The following is a 12,450-nucleotide window of genomic DNA, read 5'->3' as shown; positions in this document are numbered from 1 at the left end:
TTGAACAATGAGGCTTAAATACGGAACGATGCGCTAAAAGTAGACTGGGTGAAAATATTGATTTTATTCCACTGAGATGTTAAAAATCACACGCTGTACGATTCACGGCCATCTGGATGATATAGATATAAGAGATGGAACGTGCCTATATGCCCATCATCGCTCGCCGTCCTTGCTAGCATTCTGGTGCATGTGGGTTTCAATCTTACCGTAAGACTGAAACCAATATGCCATCACGCACGGATGAACTGACGATTCATTCGAGCAGAAAAAGTGCGGCAGCTCTCATAAGAGTGAAAACTGAAAATTGCTCAATGTCAAGCATAGCCTTTCAGAGCACAAGGAGAACTTACTGGAAAACATGACCATTAACCGACATACTTGCCAGTCTGTCTAGCGAGTACAGCTGTGATAACTTCAAGCTCGACTTAGCAGGAAACAAGTCAATTTCAGTCGTGACCTTGGAGGGACATGAACCACGGAAATACGTTTTGCATCGTGACAAAAAATATTCCTGCATTCCTATATGCCTGACGGCAAAAAAATAATCGGAAGATCACGCGATAAGATCATTCGGTGATGGGACCTACGGGAGGATGAAGAGATTGAGGAAGTTTGCGTTTGTGACATAGCAGTACGGCAGTGGTGCCAGTGACTGTAAAGTTTAAGTCCGAGATGATCTGTCAGCCGCAGAGAACTTACAAATAGACCGGTTATGTTAAGTAATACCACCCATGCATACATAGAATGCAGCATCTCTTATCGCACGTACTTACATTTCGATGCCATCCATAGAAACATCAAAATGAGTGCCCTGGGCAAGAACTTTCTAAAGTTTACTCGCACGTGATAGGGGCACCGGCAATGGCAAGATTCCCGGTCGTAGCCGGTTTCTTCCGCCTATTACTTATGTAACAGCTTCTCCTCCAACTACGTCTTATCGTCATGGTAAGTCAACTTATTCCAGTTAACAAATGTGATCACTATATCAGTCAAATCAGTCCTTCCGCACTGAGCGTGACACATTCGGTGAGCTCCAGGTCCCCACTGATTGCTATTGGGGGGCACAGACACAGAGGTGCGCATATTTGATCTGATGTCCATGCTTAATCACTGAGTCTTTCTACCAGGTCACTACAAAACTTCGACATCGGTGGTCCCTCACAACGACTACCGCCTCCCCTAATCAATGCCTTTGGCGTGGTGAAGAAAGCGGCATCCATCGTTAACATTAGCTATGGCCTAGATCCTGAAATAGGCGAAGCAATCCAGAAAGCAGCTGATGATGTGAGAGTTGCGTCCTAAGCTTCGGATGTACGTTTCAAATTGAACTTTTCTTCAGGTCATTTCCGGGAAGCTCATGGATCACTTCCCCTTGGTTGTCTTCCAGACTGGAAGTGGAACTCAAACCAACATGAACGTAAACGAGGTGAGCATATCAAACTCTTGAGTGCTCATTAGCTTTACCTCAATGGTTAACAGGTGATTTCGAATCGTGCGATAGAACTTCTTGGTGGCAAACTTGGTTCCAAGAATCCCGTCCATCCCAATGACCATGTTAACATGAGCCAGAGTAGTAATGATACGTGAGTTTCCGCGCGAGGAATGTTTAATTCAAGGGATTTACTGGTAGCTATAGCTTCCCAACAGCTATGCATGTTGCCGCCGTGACTGAAATTAGCCACTCGCTGCTTCCGGCATTAACAGAACTTAAGGATGCACTTAACGAAAAGGTTCAGTCATTTGGTCACATTATCAAAATAGGACGCACGCACTTGCAGGTATGATTCTATGGAAAGTTTGGCCTTAAAATTTGAACGCCGCCTTATCGTTATCAGGACGCTACTCCCCTGACCCTTGGTCAAGAGTTCAGCGGATATGTCCAACAAATCGATAATGGCATCGCTCATGCTAAGGACATTCTTCCTCGCTTATCTTTACTGGCTCAAGGTGGAACTGCCGTTGGCACGGTGAGCTTATATAACATCCAACGAATATGGGTGCTCAGACGTCGTGCAGGGTCTCAACACGAGAGCGGGTTTTGACGTGAAGATCGCAGCCGAAATCTCCAAGATCACAGGCTTGAAATTCCAGACCGCACCAAACAAGGTAAGACATCTCACAGCTTCTGGCTCGTTGGACTCTGATCGAGACCTGCAGTTTGAAGCTTTAGCTTGCCACGACGCCCTTGCCGAGGCGCATGGTGCTTTGAATGTCATCGCTTGTTCTCTGATGAAGATTGCTAATGATATTCGATTCCTTGGCTCTGGTCCTCGTTGTGGATTCGGTGAACTGATTCTCCCCGAGAACGAACCTGGCAGTAGTATCATGCCTGGTAAAGTCAATCCCACGCAGTGCGAGGCCGTGACTATGGTCGCTGCTCAAGTGATGGGCAATCAGACTACTGTCACCATTGCTAGTGCCAGCGGACAATTTGAGGTATCGATACTTCATGCGATACAACGACCGTTTAATGATGACAACTGCTTGAATTAGCTCAACGTCTTCAAACCTGTTATAATCATGAACGTGTTGCAGAGCATTCGGCTTCTTTCTGATGGTGGGCGTCCATAACTCAAACTATGCTCATTGGCCCGCTTATGCCGTCTTGTTAGCTTCCCGTTCGTTCACAAAGAATTGCGTGGTTGGCATCCGAGCCAACGAGAAGCGAATTAACCATCTCCTAAACGAGAGTTTGATGCTGGCAACGATCCTAAACAGCCACCTTGGATATGATAGTGCGTGCTAATTATAAGTGTGCAAATCCGTTCAAAGCCAATCATACTTCACAGATGTAGCCAAGTGCGCAAAGAAAGCACACAAGGAAGGAACGACGCTGAAGGAAGCGACGGTTGCGCTCCAATTTCTGACACCCGAGGAGTTTGATGAGAAAGTACGCCCGGAGTTGATGCTGCACCCAGATGATGAATAGTCGCAAAGCGTTCATCCGAACGACGAAAGGTGAGACCTTAACTTTCACTGGGATGATTAATGAGCGCCATAACTTGCCTGCGGCCAATTGGCGATCCGGATGCCAATGGTCCTAATTTTTTTGGTGTTCCTGATGTCTTTCAACGATTATCCCATCAGGCCTCAGTATATATTGTTATCAGTGATAGTGATCATGTTTGTCACGCTCTGTTATAGAGCTGTGTCAGGAATTTCAAAGAGCATCCATCCTTGCCGTATGATAGAAGATCAAATGTCAATGCATTCCAAGTTGTCTGTGCCGCGTGGACGCGCCCGTACCAAATATGTTTAATGATCTCCTCTATAGATCTGACCAATTGAACTGGTAGATCATTCTCGTTCCAAGTTGGAGCTTGATCAGGCCAATAGATTTTGATTATCGCGCACTGCGTCTGACTCCATCCGAGGCGGTTCCGAGGCGAGTAGATAGAGCCTGATACTATACCAAATTTATCATGTATGCAAATCATGAGGGATCAGGACATTGCATCATGATGTGGTGGCAAGGTATGCGACGACGACGCATTCGTAATACGTATTGAGCTCCAGTTTGTGATGGAAGATAGTCCTTGATGACGGCAGTAGCAAGTCCCCTCGTTCCAGAGAGCGGGAATACAGCCAGAATATGAAATTTGATCGAGAGTACACAATGATGAATGCGCATACTGGTACAAATGAAAGTGTGTAACCCAAGAAAACATTAACGGTCATGAATGAATAGTATATTGTACCATACCAAACTCTCTTTATATGAGCATCTCATACACGCACCTACCGCAAGTTGCGCCCAATTCCGCCACACACAGAGCAAGGTTTCACGTCAATAATAAAGAGCGGCAGCGTTCCTGTGCCACCACACTTGAGGCACATTTGACCCCCAAGGCGCGGATCACCTGGGCGCACAGGAACGGCATGCGGAACGGGTGGGGTTTGGCCCATGCCTATTATAGGATTAAACACGTATAGTGCAGGCGCTTGTGGGGGAACGGCATGCGATGATGGGCCAATGTAACTCGAGGACTGAATTGAAAGCTGCGATGCCTGCGGTGGGGTAAACCTGGGTAGAGCACGCTGAAACTTTGAGGGACGGGATGAAGAATCAGTGTTCCAGGATGTATACATCAATGCGCCAGTAAACGGTTTTCCGTATTTCTCCCAGCATTTTCTACAGGGGTGGGAGGGATCATAATTCTTGTATCCCGTATTGTTGCCTTAAGGAAGCGACGTAAGTTAGCTATATGAGAGGATCTGATTGCACTTACATTTGACACACATGTAGGCCTCATTGGGGTATACGAGGATGTGTCCGTTATTTAGTAATGGGTGTCCAGGCGCGGGGGTTCTAGTGGGACTACCATCATCCGGAATGTCCCGCCGAGGAATCTGCTGCACAGAAGATACCCCAAGAACTGGGCCTTGACCCCCCTGATATGACGGCGAATGAGTGCTCTGGGTCATACGAGAGGAAGACATCGGATACGGAGCTGCATAGCCACCCGCTTGGGATTGTTGCATGGACCGCATATGCTCATCATGCATACTCGAAACAGTGTCCACTGCATTGAGCACCGTACCGACGAGTGCTCCAACCAGGCCGCCCCCTCGGCGAGACTGGTATTGCTGAGAAGCGGGCGCTGATAACGAACTCGGAACTCTCCACTGTGACTGCTGCGGACGCTGTTGGGACGGGGAAAACAGCTGAGAATTTGATGATGAAGAAGTGGTGTTCGATGAATGGGAATGAGAAGAGGAGTGTGAATGCGAGGATCTGTGTGTGCTATGACTAGGTCGTGGTTGTTGTTGGAAGGGTCTGCGAGGACCGACTTCTACTGTGGTCTCTCCATGGTAAGTGTCTGCAGATGGAGTGTAGGCTGGAGGCATTTCCTCGTCAAGTCCCATTGAATCTGTCGTGTGTGGTGGAGGAGACCCATACTGAAAAGCGCTCGGAGACTCAGCTGCTAGTTGACTGGAATGCGCTGGGGGGTGATTTGTTGGCGACATCGGTTCTGAAAACGAAAAGTTTGAACGTAGAAGCTTAAGGAGGAAGTTATATATCGGATGGCCGTTCCAAATTTTTGTGCAAGAACGGGAGGCACAGCCAACTGCGCAGGGTCTCGTCAATAATTAGCACAGAGTAGTATGCATGCACAGCCACTCAGACTCATGATAAGATAAGCCTCGTTTGCAAGAAAACGCTATGGACATCTCAAGTCCATCTCAGTAAAAACAACAGTCTCTACATCTATCATCCTACTTTCATAAACAGCCTTGACGCCCATGACCACGAATTACTGGATGTCGAGGAGGTGGTCAATATCTTCGGTGCAAATGGAGTCAGTCGCCGCATCACTCCGATTGCGGACCACAGTCAAGTACACTACGAAACAAGAAACCGAATTCAAAGATCTCCTAGAAATAACCCAGCAGAATCGCATAAAAGCTAAATAAACAATTATAGGTTTCCGAAAATATGTTGTCTTCACCTGTGATATCCATTACTCCCCAGAACAACGACTCACAAAAAACAAGACACTCACCACTCAGACCACTATTCACACCGATGGCTAGGTCAATCAAAATTCCATTGGGAAAATTCACCATCAAAAGAAGCGCAACGAGTGATAAGATCACATCACTCAAGTGTCGATACATTGCATCGAACGTAATTGCTGTGCGAGTGATCGTCAACTTGTCTGAATCCGGAGCACTTGCCAACGCGCGGAGGCCCAGGCAGTGTGAGTTTCATCAAAGAAAAGATTTTCCAGCGCGACTCTGGTGAAATTGGACCTAAAGCTGTGACCTAGTAGCGGAAAGATGAGAAGGGTCAAACCGAGCGTGAATACGTGTTAACCTAAAACTTAGGTGCAATGGCAGAACGCTAAGAGTTGAGAAAAACAGAGGGTCAGTAGCGAAAATACAAATTCATCATGCCTCTACACCAGTAACAAGCAACGCGACGACGAGTGCATGAGAAGAGAGGAACTCCTAAAACTCGACATATGAAATTTATGAACGCGCACGTCCTGTTCAGCATGTGTGCCATGCCACTAGAGCGCTCGGAGCGCTGACCCTAGAGGTGACCTGTACCAGAAACTGGATCGTATCGTTATACCTGTGTGAAGAAATCGTTGAACTCAGTTGGATTTGACATCACGCTGAAAGTCTAGAATTAGTATCGGTTTATCGTGTTTCAAAGGATTACGGATATCTATGTACGGCAGAACGCGCAGGGCAGGTCATCGCGCAGCAGCGTATTGGTAATTGTCTTGTTTGTCCATATACGAGTACATCCTGATGGACAGCATTTGCTGCGTCAATCACTGAAGCCACACGCATCAGGCTAGGCAACCATGATAAGACACAGGATGACTAGTCCTCAAAGACTCTCCGACTGCACATCTTTGATTGCCCATATTTTTAAAACAAAGTGGGGCCGCCTGGATATGAAATGATCGAGGGCATCTTTGTTACGACCTTTCCTTACTGCCGCTCAGACTTCTGAAAAATTCGGCATATGCATGTTCGACATCGAATGAAAGCTACGAAGATATTAGCGCGAACTGCACGTATGTCAGAAGGGTTGTAGACTTACCTGCCGGGACTGTTCTTCTGTGATTTCTTCGGATGCCTTCATGCTGTTTAATGTAATAAGCCTGATAATGTGAGTCCGACATATCGAAAGCATGCGGGAGACAGAATGGTACGCACCAGCTGACCATTTTGCTCCGTCCCTCCCAGTCCTTGCTCCCCTTGAACCTAGCATATCCTGTAACAAGTTCTTGCAAGATCGGGTGAAGCTGATCCTTAGCGCGTAGCCTAAGCTTCAGCGCATCCATGAATGTGATAAAATTCTGTGTCGTTGGTTAGAGAATGAAAGATTCTAACACGAAACTCCAACCTGTGTCGTCTCAGCGATCCACTTTCCAGTCTCAGGTCCCGCCTCACTAGAATGTTCAACAGTTGCTGGTACGCCAACTCGTATGCGATGTAACGCCGCGGGGCTATCCATCCGATACCGTGTCATGAACTGCTCAACGGAAGGAACGGAATCCTTGACAAGCTTGAGCATGGTCATGTACTGCGAGAGAAGACGCGTGCACGCAGGAGAGTATCTCTTGCAGCGTATGTATTCCTAAGTCTGACGTAAAGCAAATTTAAGATGGCAACATACTGTGCTGCGGTAATTGCATCACGAACATAGGCGCGCTCGAGGTAATCAAGTGCGACGATGATTCCGTACAAGGTACCAAGGAGATTGTACTTCTCTCGCTCAGCATTGTTTGTGAAAAGTCGGACTTCTTCGTCCAGCGAAAGGGTGGCCATTTTCGATAGAAGATCTTCTCCTGTACGGAACTGTTCTGTAGCTGAGACTCTTCAAGTTGGCAGCAAGTAATTACTAACCGATTGTCGAAGTCAAGTGAATTGTTTGTCGTTGTTTGTGAGGCGTGTGTGTTCAGCTGACATTGCCACTCACTCAAGTTCAAGATGTCCGACTATCATTCCTAGAGGCTTAAAGCTTTAGCTTGAATGCCCGGGCCTGAAAATAGGAGTGCAGGCCCATATTATTATAAAAGCTGCCTTTTTAGATGGAAGTGCGCAGGAATGGTGCGTCTAAATTTCTGAATTATCGGTTTAAATTGCCAGGAGAGCCAGTTCAATGCACAAAGGTCTCCACCACGACATTGAAGCGCTGCGTGCTGCATGCAGATCTCTTTGTTCTTTGTTCCTCGTTTCTTAATCACATTGTTGCGGCACCATTTAAGATCCTGCAAATTCTTCCAATGTTGGTCGGTTGTCATCCTCTACCTCCTCTTCTCATTTCGTGACGGACGTCGTACAATTACACTTGAAGTGAAAGATATTCAATACACAGAATTTGATAGGTTCGGTCTTTCTTCCTTGCAGTCTATGACAAGCTCAACTTAAATCAGATTGCAGCAAACCATGCCGGAATCCAAGAAACCCCAAGGCCTCCTGCGCAATAGCTTTAATTTCCCAGCTTTCAGTGGCCTTCCGTCCGAACCTGAGGATGAAATTGACCTCAAATACTACAACCTTAACCTGTGCGGATTCGAACCCAGCCAGCACTGGTGCTTTCTCGGCGAGATTGTCGATTCTATTGGTCTTGTACGAGTCCTGTTACGCGTAAAGGACAAGGACGGTCGAGTCGTTACCGTCGGGCTGTACACAGACGACCGTGGAAAAGTGCTCGCTCCACAAATCAAGAAAGGTCACACAGTTGCTATACTGTATGGCGAGCAACATGGCTTCCTAGACATGACTGTCAATATACGCGTCGAAGACGCCTCCAACATTAAAATCATACCATGCTCACTCGAGCAGCTGCTGAAGGCTAGCGATGATCTGGTTGTACTGCGCAAAGGCCAGCCAAGACACTGTGGATCTTGTGGCAATGGAGAGAACGCTTCTTACAATACGCACTTGCGCTTGTGCTCCCGCTGCAGATACGCATCATATTGTGGAGAGGTAAGCGTAGACGTTGTTATGTCCCAATTCAATACGGTGTCTGATTCAAGCACGTTTTAGGATTGTCAGAAGAAAGCCTGGATGGACGGTCACAAGGCTGACTGCAAGGCACTTGTCGAGGTACAGTGGTTCACGGCAAAGAACTGGGAAACGTTCCACGACTGGTTCAGTTTCTGATGGCTTCACCCTGGTAAATTGTTGGATTTGCGAATTATCATATTATCCTCCAAATTTCACTTTATTGTGCCGTACTATCCTAGTCCAGGACATAAATCAAACATTAGAATTTTCTGTGAGGCATGAAGGTACATGGACGATACACAACCAATTGTGCTATTATGGATGACGCGGGAGAGTAAATCTTGCAAATTTCTTGTGGTGCATCATCAGAAGTGCTACAGAGCACTCAGTAGCAAATGCGTTTTTCACTTCCCTCGCTCTGGCGCAGTGCTCAAGTTCGTGAATAGTCGAACGTCATTGTCAAGTCTCTGTCCAATATTCACAAGGTCGCCGCTCTATTACGTTGCGAGGCACAAGCCCAGGGTTATTCATTTAGACTTTTGGGCGTGCGGATTCCGGAAGACGTTATAGCGTCTCCTCAACTTGAACACAAAACATCGCCGAGCTGTCCTTTGCCTACCTCCCACCCCCTCTAGTGTCTGCGCTATTGCATGATTCAAGCTATCCAGCATAGGACAGTGCGTCTCGCATCATGCAAATTTGCTCTTGTGGACCCTGATTAGCACCATCACCTAGATGCGAGGCTGGCCGCTCAGCCACCCTTTCACTTGATCACCGGCATACCATCGATCTGGACTGGAAACGCTTTGCGCCTTCTCACATTTTCCAGACATCTTGCTCCGTGTTTGCTCCGCAAATATTCCAGTTGAATATCTTTGTTTCTACAATAATTCTCTCTCAATCGCAGAATGAGACCTCAAAGAAAGCTTCTCAAATCAATTATTTGTCGTAAAGCTTCAGCATTGACGGTAACCCGCCCCTCTACATGATCAAATCAGGTATACCTGAGAACATCAACTGTGCTTCGGATAACGATGACTAGACTCGTGGCCAGTGCGTCTATTCGAGTCCTCATATAAGAGGCCAGGATCCTAGACCTATACTGGAACCCTGATACGCCACAAATTAACACGCTGCAAACACACCTTCTGACAGAGGCCGCGACAGAGTGGTCTCCAGAGTGTTTGTTGCCTCTTGTCTTCTCCGCGTCGTCACCTCGTCCAACTCAGATTGAAATTGAAGCAACATTAAACATCCAGGTTTGTTTGTTCCTCCTCAATGTCTGTTCGGACAAGCTCAACTTGCTGCATCACGATGCCGAAAACCAAGACTTCCAAAAGCCTCCTGCGCAATGACGTCAACTTCCCGACATTCAGCGACCTTCCAGATGAGAATGATGTTGATCTCACCTACTACGACGAGGGCCCATACGGATTTGCACCCAGCCAGCACTGGTGCTTTCTTGGCGAGATTGTTGACTCTTACGGTCTCGGACGAATCCTATTACGCGTAAAGGACAAGGAAGATCAGGTCGTTACCATCGGGCTGTACACAGATGACCGCGGACAAGCGCTCGCTCCGCAAATCAAGCAAGGACACACAGTTGCTGTGCTATATGGCGAACAGCATGGGTTCTTAGACATGAGCGTTGGTATACGCGTCGAAGAAGCCTCCGTTATCAGAATCATACCATGCTCGCTCGAGCAGCTGCTGAAGGTCAGCGATGATGTGGCTGCACGCAACTCGGACCGCCAATCAAGATGCTGTGGGTCTTGTGGTCAAAAGGAGGATACATCTGACAAGACGCACTTGCGCTTGTGCTCCCGCTGCAAACAAATGTCATATTGTGGAGAGGTGAGCATTGGCGGTAATATGCTTCGATTCAAGTCATGTGTCTGACTCGACTCTGTTCTTAGGCTTGTCAGAAGAAAGCCTGGGTGGACGGTCACAAGGTTGACTGCAAGGTACTTGTTTGGGTACAGTGGTTCGCGGCAAGAAACTGGAGAGTGTTCAATGGATATTTCAATTTCTGATGCTTACGCACTGAGCGCTCACTTTTGGCTTCGCAAATTATGCCGTTCCCCTACCAGTCTCATTGTATCATTCTACTACGAGTTCAAAAACGTCATTTCTCGAAATACGTGACCACCCAGTATTACCAGAAGTATGTGCTACCCTAAATTACGTACTACTTTGAGAGAAGGAATGAGGGAAATGTATTCCGCTTGTTGCGCATCTGTTATCCTCCCTCGACCACCAACAATCAGGATCTTCAGGGGACACTTTGACCGTGCAAAAAATGCCTTCATATCCTCGTGAGGCCAAGGCACATTGCAGCGAAAATCAAGCGCGTGCAAATTGGGGAAAGATAGAGTATTGAACAGCCTAGATGATTCGTAAGGGTACATGAGCTAAGCGTGATTAGGGACGCATAAGGATTCTAATTTGGTGTGTGTGAATGTTTTCAAGGGTACGCTTTGGAGAACTGATAGGCGAACATTTAAGGAGGAGAGGTTGGGACATAGCTGAAGCAAATGGAGGAATGCGTTTGGGTGACATACGGGGATCTGGACATCCGTCAAATGGGCCCATATGGGACTGAAAGAGGACAAGAGATCGATGTCAAAAAACAGCCTCGTGTCAATGACCTTGAAAGTGCGCATAGTCGAAGGAAGTCGCGAGATGAATCGTGGAATGGTTTGAATATCACGATTTGTCATCTCTGCTATGACCAGCTCCTGAAGTGCTGGGAGGTCTGTAGCACGCAGGTGAGGACGTTTGCCCCGAAAGCAGTCAACATAGGTTCGGAGAGATGTGATACGAGTCATATAAGGATGAAGAAGGCGGTGTACATCGGTTGAGTGGTTGTGCCCGAGTCTTAACGAGGTCGGACATCCTCGTGAACGCTTGAGCCACAAGTCGTAGCAGAAAGCCGCCCGCCTCATGTCTGTGTTGTTGGCTTCCAAATATAACCTGCACCATAAATCGGGCGTATTCACAGCAACCTCCCTCCATCTTCGGCATATTCTTGTTAACAGAATAGGGGCTTTTAGGGACGATGGGGACGATGATGTGGTTTTAGGGAGACAGTGGTGAAATATTTGAGATAGGACTTCCGCTGGCACGCGCCAAAGAGTCGATGTGACTCCCTTGTGTAGATTTATGGACTGTGTAATCTTCTCCTTTTTTTCGACGGCTTGCTGATAATTTTTTTCGATGCTGTTCGTTATGGCGTTCAGGCCCGAGATCTCACGTAGAACTGCATCCAATTGCTGCTGACGCTCAGAGATGATGTTGATAACGCTCTGGCCTTCAACCTCAATAGTAGAGCAGTAGGTATTGGGGAATCTGGAGTATGGAGTTTCAAGGTCTGGAATCTAGTCATCGTCAGTAACATGACCTGTGATATGTCGGAATTGACCAAGGAGTAGACGCACAATCACTTGCGAGCGTGCGAGCTGGAATGGGTGATTGTTAAGTTCTTGACACGAATTCTGATTATGATTGAAGTAACTGCGCACTTACGAGGTTTTGTAGTTCACCGAAGATATCTGAAACAGAATCGGAGACATTGAATCTTGGGTAGGCTGTCTGCATGGCGTTGGGTAAAGCGAGAAGTTTGAGACATCAAAAATTTGCGATGATCCATGGATATTTCAATGGCCAGTGAGTCACCAGTCGAATTATTCTTAGCTAGATGACTCTCAGCTTGTCGTGACTCGGTATGAGCAATATTATCGTGTAGCAGCGCATATATATATGCTGGTGGTTGGTATTGTCAGCAACACCCTAAGTCTGATAACGATCCCGTAGAAGGGAACAAGATAGATTGCTGGTTACAAGACTGCGATGGTAGAATAAACACTTGAGGTCGAAAACAAGGGACATAACTACTGAGGAATGCGAGAAAACCCAAGTTGAAAGTCCGCTAGTTCCGGCCCGCTCTTTTCATAGGTATTAGCTTGAAGCAAT

General features: G+C 47.0%; 7 protein-coding genes across 7 annotated transcripts; 3 read left to right on the top strand and 4 right to left on the bottom strand.

Moving 5' to 3' along the window:
* Positions 1–13: 13 nt before the first annotated feature.
* EDB93DRAFT_891397 (uncharacterized protein) lies at positions 14–815 on the bottom strand. Its single transcript, XM_041457837.1, has 6 exons — positions 703–815; positions 591–655; positions 461–530; positions 354–406; positions 242–300; positions 14–183 (listed from the first exon to the last, which is right to left on the bottom strand). Exons 1-6 carry the CDS (start codon positions 754–756, stop codon positions 176–178), a joined length of 309 nt encoding a protein of 102 aa, XP_041302978.1. The 5' UTR covers positions 757–815; the 3' UTR covers positions 14–175.
* A 130-nt stretch (positions 816–945) lies between these two features.
* On the top strand, positions 946–2,932 carry EDB93DRAFT_1107705 (L-Aspartase-like protein; the record flags this gene model as incomplete). Its single annotated transcript, XM_041447764.1, has 12 exons — positions 946–948; positions 993–1,078; positions 1,131–1,287; positions 1,343–1,429; positions 1,483–1,586; positions 1,634–1,781; positions 1,839–1,970; positions 2,020–2,109; positions 2,161–2,439; positions 2,497–2,560; positions 2,616–2,738; positions 2,793–2,932. 12 exons carry the CDS (start codon positions 946–948, stop codon positions 2,930–2,932), a joined length of 1,413 nt encoding a protein of 470 aa, XP_041302977.1.
* Positions 2,933–3,459: 527 nt separating this feature from the next.
* EDB93DRAFT_1175350 (uncharacterized protein) lies at positions 3,460–5,103 on the bottom strand. The gene is made up of 2 exons (XM_041450471.1): positions 4,233–5,103; positions 3,460–4,181 (listed from the first exon to the last, which is right to left on the bottom strand). The coding sequence occupies exons 1-2, from the start codon at positions 4,969–4,971 to the stop codon at positions 3,742–3,744; spliced, it is 1,179 nt and encodes a 392-aa protein (XP_041302976.1). The 5' UTR covers positions 4,972–5,103; the 3' UTR covers positions 3,460–3,741.
* A 1,022-nt stretch (positions 5,104–6,125) lies between these two features.
* Positions 6,126–7,380, bottom strand: EDB93DRAFT_1175345 (vacuolar protein sorting-associated). Its single transcript, XM_041450470.1, has 5 exons — positions 7,142–7,380; positions 6,869–7,082; positions 6,679–6,821; positions 6,563–6,623; positions 6,126–6,509 (listed from the first exon to the last, which is right to left on the bottom strand). Exons 1-5 carry the CDS (start codon positions 7,291–7,293, stop codon positions 6,438–6,440), a joined length of 642 nt encoding a protein of 213 aa, XP_041302975.1. The 5' UTR covers positions 7,294–7,380; the 3' UTR covers positions 6,126–6,437.
* Positions 7,381–7,415: 35 nt separating this feature from the next.
* Positions 7,416–8,884, top strand: EDB93DRAFT_1175342 (uncharacterized protein). Its single transcript, XM_041450469.1, has 3 exons — positions 7,416–7,853; positions 7,909–8,457; positions 8,518–8,884. Exons 2-3 carry the CDS (start codon positions 7,915–7,917, stop codon positions 8,632–8,634), a joined length of 660 nt encoding a protein of 219 aa, XP_041302974.1. The 5' UTR covers positions 7,416–7,853; positions 7,909–7,914; the 3' UTR covers positions 8,635–8,884.
* Positions 8,885–9,792: 908 nt separating this feature from the next.
* Positions 9,793–10,511, top strand: EDB93DRAFT_1093524 (uncharacterized protein; the record flags this gene model as incomplete). Its single annotated transcript, XM_041446523.1, has 2 exons — positions 9,793–10,332; positions 10,395–10,511. 2 exons carry the CDS (start codon positions 9,793–9,795, stop codon positions 10,509–10,511), a joined length of 657 nt encoding a protein of 218 aa, XP_041302973.1.
* A 378-nt stretch (positions 10,512–10,889) lies between these two features.
* EDB93DRAFT_1331548 (uncharacterized protein) lies at positions 10,890–12,434 on the bottom strand (the record flags this gene model as incomplete). Its single annotated transcript, XM_041455214.1, has 3 exons — positions 12,004–12,434; positions 11,916–11,936; positions 10,890–11,855 (listed from the first exon to the last, which is right to left on the bottom strand). The coding sequence occupies exons 1-3, from the start codon at positions 12,073–12,075 to the stop codon at positions 10,890–10,892; spliced, it is 1,059 nt and encodes a 352-aa protein (XP_041302972.1). The 5' UTR covers positions 12,076–12,434.
* Positions 12,435–12,450: the final 16 nt, after the last annotated feature.

Source organism: Suillus bovinus (genome assembly GCF_016758785.1).
Source record: "Suillus bovinus strain UH-Sbo-P2 chromosome Unknown EDB93scaffold_84, whole genome shotgun sequence".
Taxonomy (NCBI): Eukaryota; Fungi; Basidiomycota; class Agaricomycetes; order Boletales; family Suillaceae; genus Suillus; species Suillus bovinus.
This window is presented reverse-complemented; position numbering and strand designations above follow the sequence as displayed.